We start from the raw sequence: 17,107 nt of genomic DNA, 5'->3' as shown, positions 1-17,107 counted from the left end.
CCCGCACTTCCCCGCATGCGCCAGACCCCAGCGGGCCTTACAAGGACCCCACTCTCCCCGCCACCCGCGCGGGACTAGGTCTGTCTCCGCCACTGCCTGAGAGAAAAACAGATCACAGAGCTGCCTGCTAGATAATCAGCTCCCCCCCGCCTGAGTCCTGTCCCAGAGCTTGATGGGAAAGCAGAGCACACAACCATTAGCTGTTCACGCTACTGCCTGACGGGAATTTAACAGCCGCTCTGCCTCTAGTGCCCAGCCCGTGACTGGGCTGACAGGGGCTGCGCCTTCCGCGCGGTGTCTGACGGGGAAGCGGCGACTGCACGCGCAGGCACCGCGCCGCGCCGCGGGGTTTTTGCCTTTCCCCTACCCGCCTCCTGAAGTCATGAGAGCCCCGCGCCCGCTGAGGCTAAGCCCTGGGGCTGCTGCATGGGCAGGAGCCTCCCGCGGGGGCTGGAGCTGACCAATGGCCCATCCTGCCCTGCCCGACACGTGCCAGAGGCTTCCGAGGAAGGAACAGAACTGGGCAATTTCTCAAGCGATCCGTCGCCCTTGGCAGTCAGGGGCTTAAGGACACCCAGCTCATGGAGCTGTATCCCTGCCCATCTTGGCTAACAGCTATTGATAGACCTAATTCCTGTTTGAACCCCATTATCCTTTTGGCCTTCACACATCCCATGGCAACAAGTTCCGCAGGTTGACTGCGCGTGGTGAAGTACTTAGTTCTGTTTGTTTTAAACCGACTGCCTATTTCACGGGGTGGCTCCTGGTTCTTGTGTTATGTGAAGGAGTAAACGCCTCCTTATTCACTTTCTCTGCATAATTCATGATTTTATAGACCTCTATCATATTCCCCCTTAGTCATCTCTTTTCTAAGGTGAACAGTCCTGGTCTTTTTAATCTGTGTGGAAGCTGTTCCATATCCCTAATATTTTGTTGCCCTTTTCCAGTTATATCTTTTTTGAGATGGGGTGTCCAGAACTGCATATAATATTCAAGATGTGGACATACTATGTATTTATATTAGACTCACCCTTTCCCTTGCCTACGTTGTGCCCCATCACCTCCCCCCCCCCAGCCCTCCCACCCCCAAAACATAGTAGGTTGAGTTGTAGGGGATAAAATAGACGGGTTTCCTGTCAAATGTGAGTTGATTTGGACAAGTGTTTCCTGGATTGTGTAGGATACAGTGATGCCTGGAGCTGCCCTCCTGGTATTTGTTTTGTACACTGTAGCATGGCTGTATCACACTTTGTTATTGTTCTAATACTGATACTTTCACTAATTTAAGAACGTTCTGTTAAAATCTTTTGAATTTTTTTCCCAATTTTGTTTATTTTTTTTGTCATTCTGAAGATTTGTTACTCACTCTGTTAACAAAATTTGGTCCTTGTGGAAGTGTTTAGTCCAGCCCTTGATAATGTTCAGCTAAGGCTACCATGAGTCACTGCCACATTAGGAGCTAGATCCCAAAGAACTTGGGAATCAGTAACACCATAGGTGCTGTGGCTGCTGCAGCACCCCTTGGCTTGAAGTGGTTTCCATTATGGACAGGGTTTACAGTTTGGTTCAATGGCTCTCAGCACCCACACTATAAAATTTGTTCCAGCATCCATGAGTAACACCACAAAAAGGTTATGCAGATAAACAGTTCAACTTTATTTTTAAAAATGGTCCAAAGAAACAGCACTAATCTTGACTCAGACATTTAAAAACAAGCAAATGGGTGCAGAAGCCCTGTATTTCAGCAAAATTATTACTTTTATGAAAAAGTATTCCCTTATCCAGTTACATTTACAGTATATTCAGAATCTGATCCCCAGCCCTTCTGTAGTCCTCCAGGTGCACAGGTTATATTTAGAACCAGACAGGTCTGGTTTCAGAAAATACTGCTGTGCGTGTCCCCTGGGGCATAGGTACCTTTCTCAACTGGCCACTGCTCTTTCACTAGTTTTAGAAGCCCTACTCTGCTTCAGAGATTGTTTCAGTGCCAACAACGTACTTAAGCTACATAAAACAGAAAATGTAAACAATCTGTGCCCAAAAAGAGCTTACTCTCAAAGACAGGCACAAGATTGGATACTGTATGAAACCCAGAAAAGGGACTAACTCACAGCTTCTTGTTTTATTAAGTATGACAAAAGCAGCAAGGCTGTAGGAGGAACTTGAAAAAGAAGAGGTTGGAGCTGGCTGTGGACAATGTATTGGTAATGGTGGACTCCTAGGGACATGGGGTTACTTTGGCCCTATGCTTCAGAGTTTACTTGACCTGTTAGTTGGTGGAGTCCACTTTGCAGCTAAAGGGCTACCAGATGAATTGATAAGTTTCCCTGGAGTCTGGTTGTCTCCTGACCACTCAGTGTTGTCTGGCTCTGACGGAGTTTATAGTTCTACAATTGTTTTTAGTTTGCTCTTCTTGGATAGAAAGTAAATGTGTTTTTACAGTTATCCTGTCACTAAAATAAAACTACCATTTTAAAAGTCTCCACCCACTTAAGAGGGCAGCAACCCTCTAAGAACCAATCACCGAACCAAGGTTTTTCTGCTGGAGGCAAGGCTGAATTTTAACCCACTTTATGACACTGCTATCTAGCTTGGCCTCACACATACACCTGTACCCTGATATAACGTGACCCAATATAACACAAATTCAAATATAAAGCAGTGGTCTGGGGGGGCGGGGCGCAGAGCGGGACTGCGCACTCTGGCTGATCAAAGCAAGTTCGATATAATGTGGTTTCACCTATAACACGGTAAGATATTTTGGCTCCTGAGGACAGCATTATATCAGGGTAGAGGTGTATATAAATCTGAAACACAGACAGCTTGCACCAGATGCTTCTGAGGTGTCAAAGTGCCTTGGAATCAGCATCATTGGCAGAGTCATAGGAAAGTGAGCCAAAGGGAAAAAAATAGAAAATGGGTGAGAGGTGTGGAGACAGATGAATTAAATTTAGAATCCCTTTCCTACCAGCTAATTTTAACATATATCAAATTAAAAATTTTAAGCACATGGCAGACAAATGTAGAAAACAAGTTTTCGTTTCCTAGGCCATTTCATCATGAAAGCTGATTTGACTATCAATTATTTTTGAACTACAAATTGTCTACTCTAAACTACACCCACTGTTTGGTCCTGTCTGTGTTACAGAAGTGATGTGCTAGGAAAAAATCTTGTAACAAAGTTTTAAATTAAATGTATGGTTTTGTCTGCAGTGTGGACAGATCAGGAATCAAAATGTTCTTTGAGAGCCATTCAAAATTATTTTAGTAAACGTAACTGCTGTCCACTGTGAATAGTGCATCACTTCAAAAAAAAGAAATGTTAGGCTTCATTCATGCTGGCCAGCACAGCTGTAAGACCTGAAATCATATTAAAAACATTATTATAGAACAGTTTCAGGACACAGTCAGTTAATGATAGGACCTGTATGGACAAGGCATGTACAGCATATCTACCTTGAGAGTTTATAGGGATTGTACAGGCATGACTGTACAATAAACCAGCCAGTGTGTACAACTTTAAATGAGAGGCCTTGAAGTAGAGGTTGACAATGTCCCTTTAACTTACACTGTTTAATGCTGAAAGCAAGGTACAGTCATTTATTAGTTTCTTTTCATTTCAAATGTCTGTATTTAAATTAAAATCATGATGACATTTCCCCACTGTTTAGTTTTGTACATTTGACTTCAAATGTCAGCAAAATCCAGCCAAGAGAGATGCACCACACTTAGCTTTCATCATTCCTGACATGTTCAGCTCACTCTCAATAAATTAAATATAATGGAAAGATAATTGCAGTGATTCTTGAAACATTTAAACTATTGATTGTAAAGTAATATACAATATTTCTTCAATATAAACAGATCTTTTTAAAAAGTTTCTGTACAGCATCTTTAGAATTTTATATATAGAAAAGTTGACGGCAAAAAAGTGTACTAATTTCACTATCAAAGTAAAAACATGAAACCCTTTACCAAAAATAGTTTATTGCACAAAACTTTTAAGGATTTCCTATGCACACCTTTTTTTTTTTTTTAATTACATGCTTTGTAAGGTCATAATTATTAGTTGTACATAGTATAACTCCTCCCTCCCCTGGGTTATCCACTCAAACTTTGTGAAATGACAAATGCTTTTATAAATACAATTGAATTAGACAGCAGATGACTGAAAAATCACATATAAAACATGACAGCATTTCTTTTACAATATTTAGAATGTTTCCCTCCCATCATATCCCATCTGGCTAGCATTAATGGTTACTCTGGGCTGTCACTGCTTTCATAATGAAAACACTGTACCCATAAAAAAGGCTTCTGGTCACTGGGGGTATGACATGCAAGAATTCACACCTCACTCACAAAATTAAGATAAACATACATCACCAGTTTGTGCATCTATTAAACCAGTAGCGAATTTGCCATCTTTGAATCAAATTTATATTGACCAGATTAATCACCATCAATGCACCCTGTGGGATATCTTAATTGCTGTTAAACCCTCACAACACTGAATTTCACTTATATGAGGAGGAATATACAATACATGAATGTATATGCCCTAGATAGAATTTCCATTCTGGGCACTATACTATACTCCTTACACACATGAAACTCCCACAGATTTCAATAGGGGTATTGCCTGAGTGAAGAGTATGGGATCAGACTCTTTTCACAAGAAGAGGAAGGACTGAGTTGACCACCTAATGTGGTACACAAAAATTTCCAAGTAACCTGGAAGACAATGGAATTAAACTTCATGCAAAATACAACACCAGAGACTAACTATAAAAGCTTCCTCCCAACATAGGTTTAAACAGACAACTGGGAAAGTTTCTTTAAAAAAACAAAAACAATACATGGTTTTGAAAAATAATGCTGCAGCCTTTACCACCTTATTACTTCATAAATTTTTTTACAATACAGCAACATTTATTTCTCTTTCATCATTAAAACTTGGCTGGGGAAGTAGCAACTACTAGGAGTGAGGAAATATACATAGAAATTACATTCCATTGCAGTGCAAAACCACAGCAAAAATAGATCCCTTTGAGATTATTCGTTTAGTTTCTAAAAGCACACCAATGCTAATGAGGCACCGATTTGCTTCTTAATTATTTGTCAGTGCTCTTATACATGCAGGAGGGACCAGTGTTTTTATTCCCACTCCTAGTTTTACAGGCCTAAGAAACAAGAGATCTGAGACTGCTGTGGAGACATCATGCTGAGCCCCATGGTGGAAGGGAGAACCTTTTAAAAAACAATCACCACCTCTCTGAATTAAGGAATAAGGTTGAAGGGCTCTAAAGTGAAGGCCTGGCCCTGTAATGTGCTGAGCATCTCCTAGGACATGCTGAATTCCCTCAACTCCTGCTGACTTCACTAGGAGTAGGATGTCCTCAGCACTTCATAGGGTTTAGCACCTTCAAGTGTCATCCACCCCTTTTGGGTCCCGAGGATGGGTTTTGTTTTTGTTTTGTAAAGGGTGGTGAATATAAGTTAAAGGAACAAGAAGTGTGATATCTTAAAGGTCTAAAAAAGGAAACTGGGTACCCTCAGAGACAGGTTGGTTGAGTAAAGGAGAAATCAATTTTCACATAAATTTACAGAGCCGTCCCTTGGGTACAGCGAATCGGGGTGACCACTGCAGGCCTGTGTGATTGGCCGGCGTGTTTGGTCCTGGAAGTGATGGGTCAGTCCTGGAAGAGACAGATTAATCACTTCTGCCCTAGGCCCCGCACCTCCATAGGAATGGCCCTGCTAATGTATCTCACAACTTAACATAATTATCTCTTTTCTTAAGAGGAAAACTATACACTTAAGGCTACTTTGCTGTATTAATATACACTGTTGTCTTTTAAAGCGGTCATAAGAAAGATGCAGCACTGCCCTGAAAAAGGGTGCATTATGGTAACTAGTACAATACAAATCTCAGATAAATGCTTTGGCTGTACAAATGATGCCAAACTTACAAATTAAAACAATGGATTCTTAACCTGTAGATAATGCATTTTGTCACACAGAAAAGTAATATTAAACCTGCACAAATGGTATTTTACTTAAAAACCTGAACATTTGATAAATTTTTTGCACTGAATATATTAGTCATTATGTAGTTTTAACTTGATCAATTAACAATACAGTATTTTTATTTTTTCCTCTTAGAGCACAATATACAGGCAGCTTAAAGGACATGAACAGCAGCAAAATTAGTCAGTACCATTTACTCTGTAAAATAAGACTTAAGTAGTATATAAACATTAGCACATCTGGGTGAGTCGGTAAAGTTTTTGGCTTTTTTAAAAACCGTTCAGTAATCCTACATGATTGGCAACTAATGCCACATTAAACCATTCATTCCCTCTCAAACCTGAAATCCTTGACTTTTAACTTTAATATCAGTCCTTCATATATTTTATTTTATTTTAGCAAAAAGATAAGAGAGAATCCAATACTGGAGTTTCACTGTCAGTCAGTTTAGACATGTTGTAGTACAAACTGTTCAGCAGGATTGAGTAAAAGAGGTTTAGAGAACTAAATTTTTAGATAAAAGGTAAATTGGTTTGTTTTAACTTTTTTTTTTTTTTTTTTTTAAGATATTGCAAAAAAGCAGCCCTCTCAAAGGAAAGATAACTGCCTTTTTTAGAAAAAGATGGATTTTGACCATCCGCAGAACGGAGATAAGGATGATAATGTGTCTCAGTATATGCAAAATCTAAGTACCAAACAATCCTTATCTCACAAGAACCTAATTTTATTCCGTAATTTAATCTATTTGTATTGATTGGTCAAAAAAATCCAAACTACAGAGCATGTAACTGTCCCTATTTTCTGTATCTTTCAAGAAAAACAAAAAGTACATGTATGTATGTGAGCATCCACTGATTCCTCTAGATGTAAGTTTGTCATGTGCAAAGTGTGATTCAGACTGTAGAGTAGGCAAAACAAAGCACTGGTGTTACTTCTAGAGGAATGAGGAGGAAGGGATGACCTATCCGTGCACTGTCAACAGGATAGGGATGTGATCAAAGGAGACGTGACTCTAAGGCAATTGCTTCAGTCATCTTGTATTAGATCGAGCAGGGTGCATCTGCAAGGAGGGCTGCAGTAGTGCCAATGCTCCCATTCATAAACAATGTGCACTTACTTGGGAGCAGGATGAAAAAAGTTAAAGCTAATGAAAATAAAATTAATTTTATAGGCATATCATTTTGTCTTTAAGATACAAATAAAATAGTTACATTTCTAAAATCTCTGGTTTTTTGGGCTAGTTTCTGTAAGGACTATGTACAATGTTTTCCAACAGCAAACTTAAATGTCATACATTAAACAATGACAGTAACAAAAACACCCATGTCAATCTTAATTTACTGTATACGCATACTAAAACAGACACTCCAGGTCAGATGATTATGTATTTATATACATACCCTGTACCGGGGACATCTACTTCAGAAATTAAATAAAAAGGTGCAAAAAAAGCATTTGTGCAGTGAAACAAAGCTCCACACTGGCCTGAGAATGCAAGAGGGAAATCAGGCACTCCAGACAATGTCCTGGGCAAACATTGCCAAAGAAAGTTACTGGTCTACACTGACCAACTTTTTATAGTCCATTTCTTTTAATATAGGGCAATGGTGCTTGTCATAACTAGTGGCAGGCTTGAACCAAAATCTGAAATCCGGACACCTACAGCCTGAATTCAAGAGGGTGGAGGTTTTGGATTCAGATTGCCAAGTCTGACCCAGTGCCTATGGTTGGAACTGGAAAAAGACTTACTTTTCCAGATACGATTTGGATGCAGCCCAAGATGGTGAAAAATTTCAGATAATCTGATGTTGCAAGATTACAGTGATCCCTTAACTAAATTAAACAAATCCAGACCCAGAATCTAACAGTGTCTTCTTGGCCTATCTCTAGTAATAATTCAGATTTTTTTAATCCTTCCTCTGAATTTCTGCCTAGACTCATAAATGCGCCAAATTTATCCTCTGTCCCCAACATGGATTTCACTATTTCAGTGAGACGAAAGCATCCCTCACAGGAAACCTTAATACAGCATGGTCCGCAATGAATGTTTTGCTGATTCCTTGAAACCATTCATTTGCTCTGCTTTTGCCTTTAACAAAGAAATCCACTGAAACAAATAATGATAAAGATTCCTGTACACACTTAAAGCAGTTGTGATGAAAAACAACGGTCATTGTTTCAACGCTTCTTTGTCACCAGCACTGTGATTCTGTTCTTTTATGTCCACAGCAGGAATTTCCTGCTCGCCTGATGCTGTTGCAGGACAGGTAGAAGTTAGGTCCATTAATTGCCCTTCGATCTGAGTCCAAGAAGACATTGATTCATGTACTGTTATGGTGTGTTCCTCCATCTGACGCTGAAGGCTGTCCATTTCTTGCCTTTTGAAAATGATGGGAGAGAAAGCAGAAATATCAGTTGAAAGTTAGTCACCAAAAAAAAAAAAAAAGGCATGATTAATCATTTCTGAGGTTTGAGATCTACCCAAAATTACCTGAAGCATAATGGAAACACAACGCACTTATATATGGGAACTGAGAGCCAGTCTATGCTGAAAACTTACATTGCGTAGCTAATGTCTCAGATATGTGAATTTTTCACATCTCTGAGAGACACGAGTTAAGTCAACCTAACCCCTGGCGTAGACAATGCTAGGTCAACAGAAGAATTTTCCCATCAACCTAGCTACTGCCTCTCAGGGGGGTGGATTAACTACGGTGACGGGAGAACACCCCTCCCATTGCTGTAGCGACACTAAAGCACTACAGCAGTGCAGCTGCAGTGTTTTAAGTATAGACATAGCCTAAGTCTCCAAGAAACTCAGGATTCTTAATCCCTGGGCTGGGAGCAACATGGAGAGGATACACTTAGTCCAAAGGGAGAGGGCAACATTGCAGTGTGCTCTTTTCCATACATCCCCCTGGTCAGGCATGAAGCAGAACTGTAGCCTCAGTGGAGGCATTTAACCTTCCCAAACAGCTGGGTGACAGTAACTTGGATGTACATTATACAAATATACTGATATGCTGGACAGCAAATAATGCTATGAAGTGGAAGAAGAAGGGGCAGAAAGCAATAGAGAATAAGGAGCAGACAAAAACCTTAGCACACTCAATCAACCTGCCATCCCAGAATCTGTTTTGGATAGGGAGGGAGTGTAGCTCTCTTAGCAATACAGCTTACTTGGGAGTTTTGTAGGGTGAGATATGAAAACTGCTACAAAAATGAAAAGGTTTAATGAACATTCTATAGCAGACAGGAATCCAGGCAGCACATCAAAGAGAAAACTAACACAAGGGTCACCTTCCAGATGCAGACTAGTGGCAGACTTTAATATTAAAATTTTTTTGAATAACGTGGTTTTAAAAAAAAATGTGTCATACTTTAGTTGGCGGAGACAGCTGTTCAGGTTTTTTAAAGGCTCCTTGCTCACAGCTGTTGATGGTTTCAATAGCTCTTCTAGCAGCGCAGCAGGGACTGGACAGTCAGGAATCTTCACTGGAGTCACAGGATTTGAAGAATTAGTCTCTCCCTTCAGTTCCTTCTTCTGTTTAAAGGAAAAACAAAAAACCCAAACAGAAAAAGAATAAAACACATTCCTCTACATCACTCTTGCCACATAGGAACAGTGTTAAATCCTGCTCCATATCTACATACTTGCATAATGGTCAGAGTTCAGAGGATAATAGAAGGTTACTCAAAAAGTAGGCTCAGCTACATAACAGACTGAATCAGTCTAGTTTGTCAGTCATACTTGTGAGTAAACAAATATATTCTAGACAGGTAGGTGAGGTGGAGTCAAAGGTTCTTCAGTTCTACATACTAGATAAGAGGGACAGTCTCTAAGATCTCATACTATTAAGAGGCCGATGAATAGGCAACTGAGACAGTATGGAGTTAAATTAATTGCCCTGGTCCTCTGTGATAAGCTAAACTATAATGGAGAAAAACAAAAAAAAGTTACTCAAGAGAGTTCAGACAAAATACTGGCATAGGTCAAAGAAATCCTTTTGGACATTTTGGGCTAGGCTGATGGGACTGATTCTCAAACTGTAATCAGCGGCTCACCAGTGATCTGCAAAACCCTTCCTGCTGTTCTCAAAGTAAATTATTTTGATAATCAAGTACTGGGAGATTGGAAGGGGAGTTGGTCCATGAAAGAGTCTCTTACTAAGTAGTCAGCAGAAGAAAAAAAAAGAGAGAATCACTGCTACACTACCTTTCTTTATAAGTACTAAATATGAGAACTAGTGAAGAAGCCATTAACTGTTGAAAATATGAATGAAAGAGACAAGAAAGGACTTGGACAGACTGCATAAGCATGTGCCCTTTTAAGGGATTATCTAAAGGAGTGAAGATTTGTGTAGCAATGAATGAAGCCAAGTCAGTCAGTCTGTTCCGGTGGAGTGGAGGCCCCAACGGGCCAAGCGTCATCTGTTATTATTTATTATGGGTATAATAAACCATGCTATTATGCATACTATAATATAACTACTACACCCCCCCTCCCCTTGCCCCCCTTGTGCATTGTTGTGTTCCATGCACCTGGTCTGCTTTATCTGCAGCGCGTCCTGTGATGGTGTGTGGGTGTGGGGGGTGGGAATCACTTCATCCGGGCATCGGGCATCCCATTTAGCGCCTTAGCTAGGACGATAGGAAGTAACAGATTTGCCCACCGTTTATTATTTCTCTCTCTCCTTTTTTGATATGTTGCATTGAATCAACATGTGAATGCAACATGTTGCTTCAATACACAGAAAGAAAGACATTCTGCTGAAAGAGAAGTGAACTCCCTGTTTACAAACCAGCAAATCCCCCGGAATTACTATTTAAAAAATAAGAAAACCACTGATCCCCACATGTAATTCTAACATTATGGTTGTATCAGGATTCTCATGAAGTTATGCTATAGAAAACTTTGTTCCCATGTCACGTTCCCAATTATTTTAAAATAAACTATTTTTTCTACTTAAATACCTTCTTCATCTTGCCATGCTTCAGGTCAGTCTTCAGCTGCTGGTTCTGCTGCAGCAGTGTCTTCATGCTGTTCTTCAATTCAGTCACTTTAGCCTGAAGCATGAACTTGTCCTTCTGAGTCATTGACAGATCTTCCCGCACCATCTCCAACTCAGTCTTGATATTCTAAAGAATGAAAAATTAACCATTAAAGAAGCTTAAAAACAGTGTGAGGGAAACAGTCTAAAGTGGAAAATTCCAGCTTATTAGTACAGTGTTCATATTTTAACTGCTAAAAACCATTGAACTGCAAGCTGAATGACTCTAGATGTTTTATATATTCTACTAGTTTAAATATTTTAATTACTTGCTAAATTCTGAAGTCAGATGCCAGTGTAGGATATGCCACTAATATAAGCCAGTAACATTTAATTCAATGTATTACCTCTTGAAAGAGTGTTATAGGACAACAGCATATTCTTGCTCCTCCTTGCAGTGATAGATACTGGCATCATTTAAACTATTATCTACAAGTCTGACAGTACCTATTCCTATCAAGTCATTTGTTTGATAATTCCCCAGTGCAAGGTTTCTTGAAGGGGCACCGTCACGTGAAGTTTAGATTTAGATTTTGTAAAAAGTAAGTTTTGACAAGACCCAACAGAAATGTTTCCATCGTTTCTTTAATTTCAATAGTAACTACCGCCCCTATACCACACTCCATTGCTATTCTTTGCCAACTGGGCACAGCTGCATTGTGTTCATGCAGACAAACCAGAAAGTGAAGCCAATTAGAAACATGTGACTAGCCTATGCTGATTGTCCAAGCTCGTTTCAGTACAAAAAGCAAACACAATAATGAAATGGAAACTGATAAGACTCAAAAAATCTCAGTTTTAATCATCTACAGTTTTATATGTAACACTTGTGCAGTACTTTGCTTTTTAAGCTTAGTATCCCTCTAAGCGTTATCCTACTAAGTATCTCCTCCCCTATTGTAGATTTACTCTTCAATGAAAACACCTGTCTATCAGAGTCATACAGGCCAGATCAAGTACCTGTAATACTACTTGTATTCCTTCTAACTCCTTTTGACTGCGTTGCTCAGTCATATCCAACTGCTGCTTCAGTGTTTGGATTTCTCTCTCCTTCTGCTCCACCTCCCATTTGAGGTCTTCAACCTACGGGGGCGGGGGGAAAAAAGTACCTTAAAATTCACTACAGGAGCAATCAATCACAAATTTGATAAGTATTTTAATTATTACTTATTTGTTGCAAAAATCTTCCCACTTTTTAGATTGCTGATTAAATCAAAATCATACAAAAATTGCCAACTGAGGTGTCAATTAAACCACCTGTTTCATGCTCCTGAAGAAGACATATGTAGTATGGGAGTAAGGAATTAACTAGAAGCTTTTACCTCTTGGTTTTCAACAGGCTGTTTGCTAAGTTGTTCATCCAGCTGTTTCTGTAGAAGCTGGAGTTGAGATCCGGCTTCTGCCAACTCTTGCTGGAACTGTGATACTTCTTGAGAATGTTTTCCATCCTGAACCCTAGAATGGAAGTGGCAGAAAACCTCAAATTGCCATTATCTGTAATTTTCTCTCTTTATAATATAACAGATATGACTAATAAGATGAAATATTTAACAGTACGTGATATAGATTATCAGCTTGAGGCACAAATTAGTCTATTTTTAATAAAATTAGCAGCAAAGTCTGGTGAACTATTTCTTTGATAAGCTTTGTCTATATGCTCACCCCTGGATTTTAGCCAAAAAAGACAGAATTTCAGTAAGATAAATATATTGTTATATAGCTACATACTTCTTGACAAATGTCTTGATGGCTGATAATGTTTCATATGAAGGGAAAGCTGTTAGTAGGATATTTTAAAAGAAGCAGTTCCCATATTGATCCATTCTGGCATTGATATCAGTGTTAACTGCAGGACTGAGGCTGTGAGATGACAAGTTAATTCTATGGTGGAGGAAGGAATAGGCCTGGTCTACCCACAGTTTTTGTACTGGTATATCTATTTCAGCTGGGGTATGATTTCTTACCAAAATAGTTATATGGGTAGAACTCTTAATGTGGTCGCAGTTATACCTGTATAAAGGTGCTTATACTAGCATAGCTTATTCCCCTTCTCATATTGGAATAAACTATTCCATCCACAGTGGATGGAACTACACTGGTATAGTTAAAGTAGTACAATGTGTGTTTAGACAAAGCCTTAAGGAAGTTATTTAACATTTAAATAAAAAAAAAGCATCATTCCGAAGAGCTCAAAATCCCATTAGCAGCTTCATTGAGTCTTGTACTTCAAATTTTCACAGCCTGCATTCTAGGGGTTGTTCCACTGAAGACTGGAACATGATGGAATAACCAGTATATTCAGCAGCAGGCAGCCAGTTCAAATTCCCACACAACAAAACAATTTACTATATACCAAGAAAGTGGATAGTCAGCTGAAGCCTCATTTGCTTATCAAGGTCATCCTGCAATTAAGGTCTCAGGGATGTGCAACAGAGTCAAGATACTGAGTAGAGTGTTAACCTCATCTAGTGTATGAAGCAGGGTTCATCTGTATCAAAACTGTAAGAAGTGCAAGTGAGATGGTCTGAAGAAGATGTACCCCAGATACAGTAAAAGAATCATGAGACAGAAAATAGAAGTGTTTTTGCAGGCAGTGCACACTTGTGGCAAGTGATAAGACTTAGACAGGACTAATTCCACACAGAGCAGAGGGCCAAAGCCGAAAATTCAAATACATAAGTAGTTCTTAGATTTCTTAATAAATTGCAACCATTTTATTCACCTTGTTCTAAGAAACTTAGTGTTTAGTATATGTTACTGTGTACTTACTGTAGTTTGTCTGCTTCAGCCTGAAGGGCTTGGACAAGCAGTTCTTTGGCTTGTAGCTCTTTCTTAATTTCACTCAGCTCAAGAACAGCAGCTCTATAATGACGACGGTTATGTGCTGCATCTACTTTGGCTGCCGCAACCTACAGATGCAAAATAGATAGCTTCTCTTCATCTGACCAGTATTACAGGATTATAAAAAGGTAGAGATGGGTGAGACACGCACACATAAAACAGAATTTGCTACTTATTCAATATTTTGTATTTAAATCACCTGTGAAGTAATAAAGCAGAATCCGAGCCCTTACCTGCTCTTTAAGGTTATTAACTTTTGACTTTTCTCTTTCTAAGGCAGTCTGTAAGGCTTGAATAAGTTGTTTCATTTGCTGATCCTCCTCCTCTTTACGCTTTAGGACTGCTTGAACCTATGGTATCACAAAACCAGAGGTTCAATGGCACAACACAGGGTCTGTGCACAATGTCCAGAAGATTTGAGGTGGGGGTAGAGGGGGAAAAAAGGCAGTAGTACCTATTCTGACCAGTGAAGTATTGTTCATTTGCATGCAGTTTTGTGTAAGACATGAAGTGTTAACTATTTTTTAAAAATGAAGGTTTAGGGTTATTAAAAGGCTGGCTTTGAATAAAATATTATCCCTGTTTTTAGGTATAATTTTAATCATTCATTCACACACCTTGGGTCAACTCCCCCCACCTGCACCTTGAGCTGGGTGCACTGTAGAAACATGCCTTATCTAGTGACGGGGTCAATGCCTCTCCTTGCACAACTTGCATAGCCTTGAGAGTCTAATGATGCTTTCAAGTGGACTCCCTTGGATGGAAGAACTGTTGTCATGACAGAGTCTCAAGGGCACTAGGGAATGAGGAAAACATGGGAATTCTCAAAGTTCCAACAGAGATGGAGGAATGTCCCTCCACCCCAACTTCCCCCTTGGAGGTGGTGGAGAATTACAAATGCTGAGTTATTTAACTTTCAGAATTCAATACAGTAGGGTGCAGACAGGACCTGCTTTTCAGAAACAAAAAATGTCACAAAACCTTCCAAAGGAAGTAAGTAACATGAAATGTATTAGGCACGTGGATCTTTTCTGCACATTTTAAAGATCCCATGGCACCTATGAAAGAGTAAGAGTTTGCCTGAGAATCCTTGGCAAAACTTCCCCTCCCATTACTGCTATTCACTCTCACTGCACACTGCTCTCTCACCCCTGAAATGGCTATATTTCAGTGATGCTAAATGTAGATTGGAGATGGGGAAGGTGCTATATTGACAAATATTAAAATTAGTACGATCATCAACAATGATATCAGATCTTTGTGGTACAAGGTATATGTTAACAAGAGCTGTATTAAATTTGTCACTTTCACTTTTGCAAATTTTTGTTAATGTTTTCATTGAGAAAGTTCTTAATTTAATCCAGCAGGATTTTTTTTTAATGACATGTCTCCCATACCTATATTATTATTCTAATGTAAGCTACATGAGACCTGGACCTGGAGAAAGCACACCATTTCTTTAAACACGTATTTTGAATGAAAATCTACAGACAATCCAGTCCCTATACCTTCTGCAATCAGAAGAATATTAACCTTCTCTTCTAAAAATGTCACATCAAAAAGTCAAATGCTTTGAATACCTGGAGATTCAGCTGTACCAGGTCTGCCTCTCTCTTTGCTAGTGCTGTTTCGAGGATGTTGTTGTGCTCCCGCAAAGCAGTGTTAGACTGACCAAGACCAGTGAGCTTCCCTCGTTCATGTTCCAGTTCGAGGGCCAACTTCTTGTTTATTTCTTCTAAACGTTTTATCTTCCTCCTGAAACCTCTAGATTCCTGAAGCTGCAACCAAAAAAAATAAAATCACAATATTATTGCCATAAGCAGTTGTGAGGTAGACTCATCAAACATGATGATTGCTTTGTGCATATGATGTTAGAAAATTTTTCCAACTTTCACAATAGATGCTTCTAAAATTTAGTTCAACCACATTCTTATTCTGATTTTCTTCGGGAGATTAAAATGCTGGCTAGAAGTAGAGGGCATAAGTCCTGTCCATAGGAGAAGAAAAGAAGGGATGAGCTACTGATGGTAGAGAGGTCAATCCTGCATATTTCTAGTGCCACCTTAGCATTTCAACAGGCGTAGTTGGTCTCTTTCATGTAGGAGCTTCTTTTCTTTCACCCCTACTCTTTTTTCCTGTATTGTAAGTAGGGCAGCGGCGAGCGTGGCTGACCCTAGGGCTGCCCAAGCAGCTGGCTCTGGGGCTAACTGCTGAAGTGGCCCCAGGGACAGCCACAGCAGCCGCTGCTGGAACGGCTCTGCAGCCAGTCCCTGGGACGGCCCAGCAGTCAGCTGCACCAACCGCAGCTGGAGCGGTCCTGAGGCCAGCTGCACTGGCTGCTGCTCAGGCGGTCCCCAGGCAGCTAGCCTCAGGACCACCTGAGCAGTGGCCCGTGTGGCTGGCCCCAGAGACTGCATGAGCAGCAGTCTCTGGGGCGGCCGAAGCAGCCGCTGCTTGGTGGCCCCTGGCAGCTGGTACCGCTACCCCTCCCTCCCCCAGGAGCTCCCCCATCAATGGCTTCTGGGGTGCCCCCTCAGCAGCATCCCCACCCCCAAGATTTAGTTAGGTGTATTTACAATATAAGTCAAGGACAGGTCATGGGCTGTGAATTTTTGTTTATTGCCCGTGACCTGTCCATGACTTTTACTAAAAATAACGGTGAATAAATCGTAGTATTAATGATAAGGGCCCAATAAAACCACGAGGAGTTGGCAGCTTGCAGCAAAATTAGCAAGTGTGGTGGACACAATCTTCCTTTTGTAAGATTATAACATACTTTCATTTTATTTGAACAGTTCAATCCCAAATCCTCTTTTCCCCCCTGGGCTGTACACTGAACCTCCCTGTCTGCCAGGAAAGCTCAGGCAATTACCTCATCCTCAAGTTCAATCACTTTTTCCCTGTACTCCTCAAGCTCCTGGCTGGTGAGTGAAATTACTTCTTGCAGCTCTTTCTCCAACATCATCTTACTGTGGCTAACAGCCTGCAGCTCTGTCTCCAAAGCTTGAATCCTTTCCTAAAGACAGAGACATCAGAAGCCTAGTTAGTAGAACACTTGTTTTGCAGAAGCAACTGTTCTTTTTAACAAGTTTATTCCTCCAACAGGTAGAAGTTTAAAGTGCTTTAATGGACAATATTTTGGGTCGGGCGACAATATTTTGGGTCGGGTGGGGGAAAAACTTATT

The 17,107-nt window shown here is 40.2% G+C and overlaps 1 protein-coding gene across 4 annotated transcripts in view; it reads right to left on the bottom strand.

Moving 5' to 3' along the window:
* Positions 1 to 3,577: 3,577 nt before the first annotated feature.
* Positions 3,578 to 17,107, bottom strand: part of GOLGA3 (golgin A3) — a 40,780-nt gene continuing 27,250 nt past the window's right edge. For all 4 annotated transcript variants that reach the window (XM_039505236.1, XM_039505235.1, XM_039505238.1 and 1 more), the window contains exons 17-25: positions 16,795 to 16,938; positions 15,503 to 15,700; positions 14,156 to 14,272; positions 13,851 to 13,990; positions 12,404 to 12,536; positions 12,042 to 12,164; positions 11,005 to 11,169; positions 9,411 to 9,574; positions 3,578 to 8,408 (exon numbers count right to left, since the gene is read on the bottom strand). In XM_039505236.1, the coding sequence (XP_039361170.1) occupies positions 8,201 to 8,408; positions 9,411 to 9,574; positions 11,005 to 11,169; positions 12,042 to 12,164; positions 12,404 to 12,536; positions 13,851 to 13,990; positions 14,156 to 14,272; positions 15,503 to 15,700; positions 16,795 to 16,938 (1,392 nt within the window). In that variant the 3' untranslated portion in view covers positions 3,578 to 8,200. The remainder of the gene's footprint in view (positions 8,409 to 9,410; positions 9,575 to 11,004; positions 11,170 to 12,041; positions 12,165 to 12,403; positions 12,537 to 13,850; positions 13,991 to 14,155; positions 14,273 to 15,502; positions 15,701 to 16,794; positions 16,939 to 17,107) is intronic.

The sequence above is a fragment of the Mauremys reevesii genome, linkage group 18, assembly GCF_016161935.1.
Source record: "Mauremys reevesii isolate NIE-2019 linkage group 18, ASM1616193v1, whole genome shotgun sequence".
In the NCBI taxonomy this organism is placed as follows: domain Eukaryota; kingdom Metazoa; phylum Chordata; order Testudines; family Geoemydidae; genus Mauremys; species Mauremys reevesii.
The sequence above is the reverse complement of the archived record's forward strand: the minus strand, read 5'-3'. Positions and strand labels throughout refer to the sequence as shown.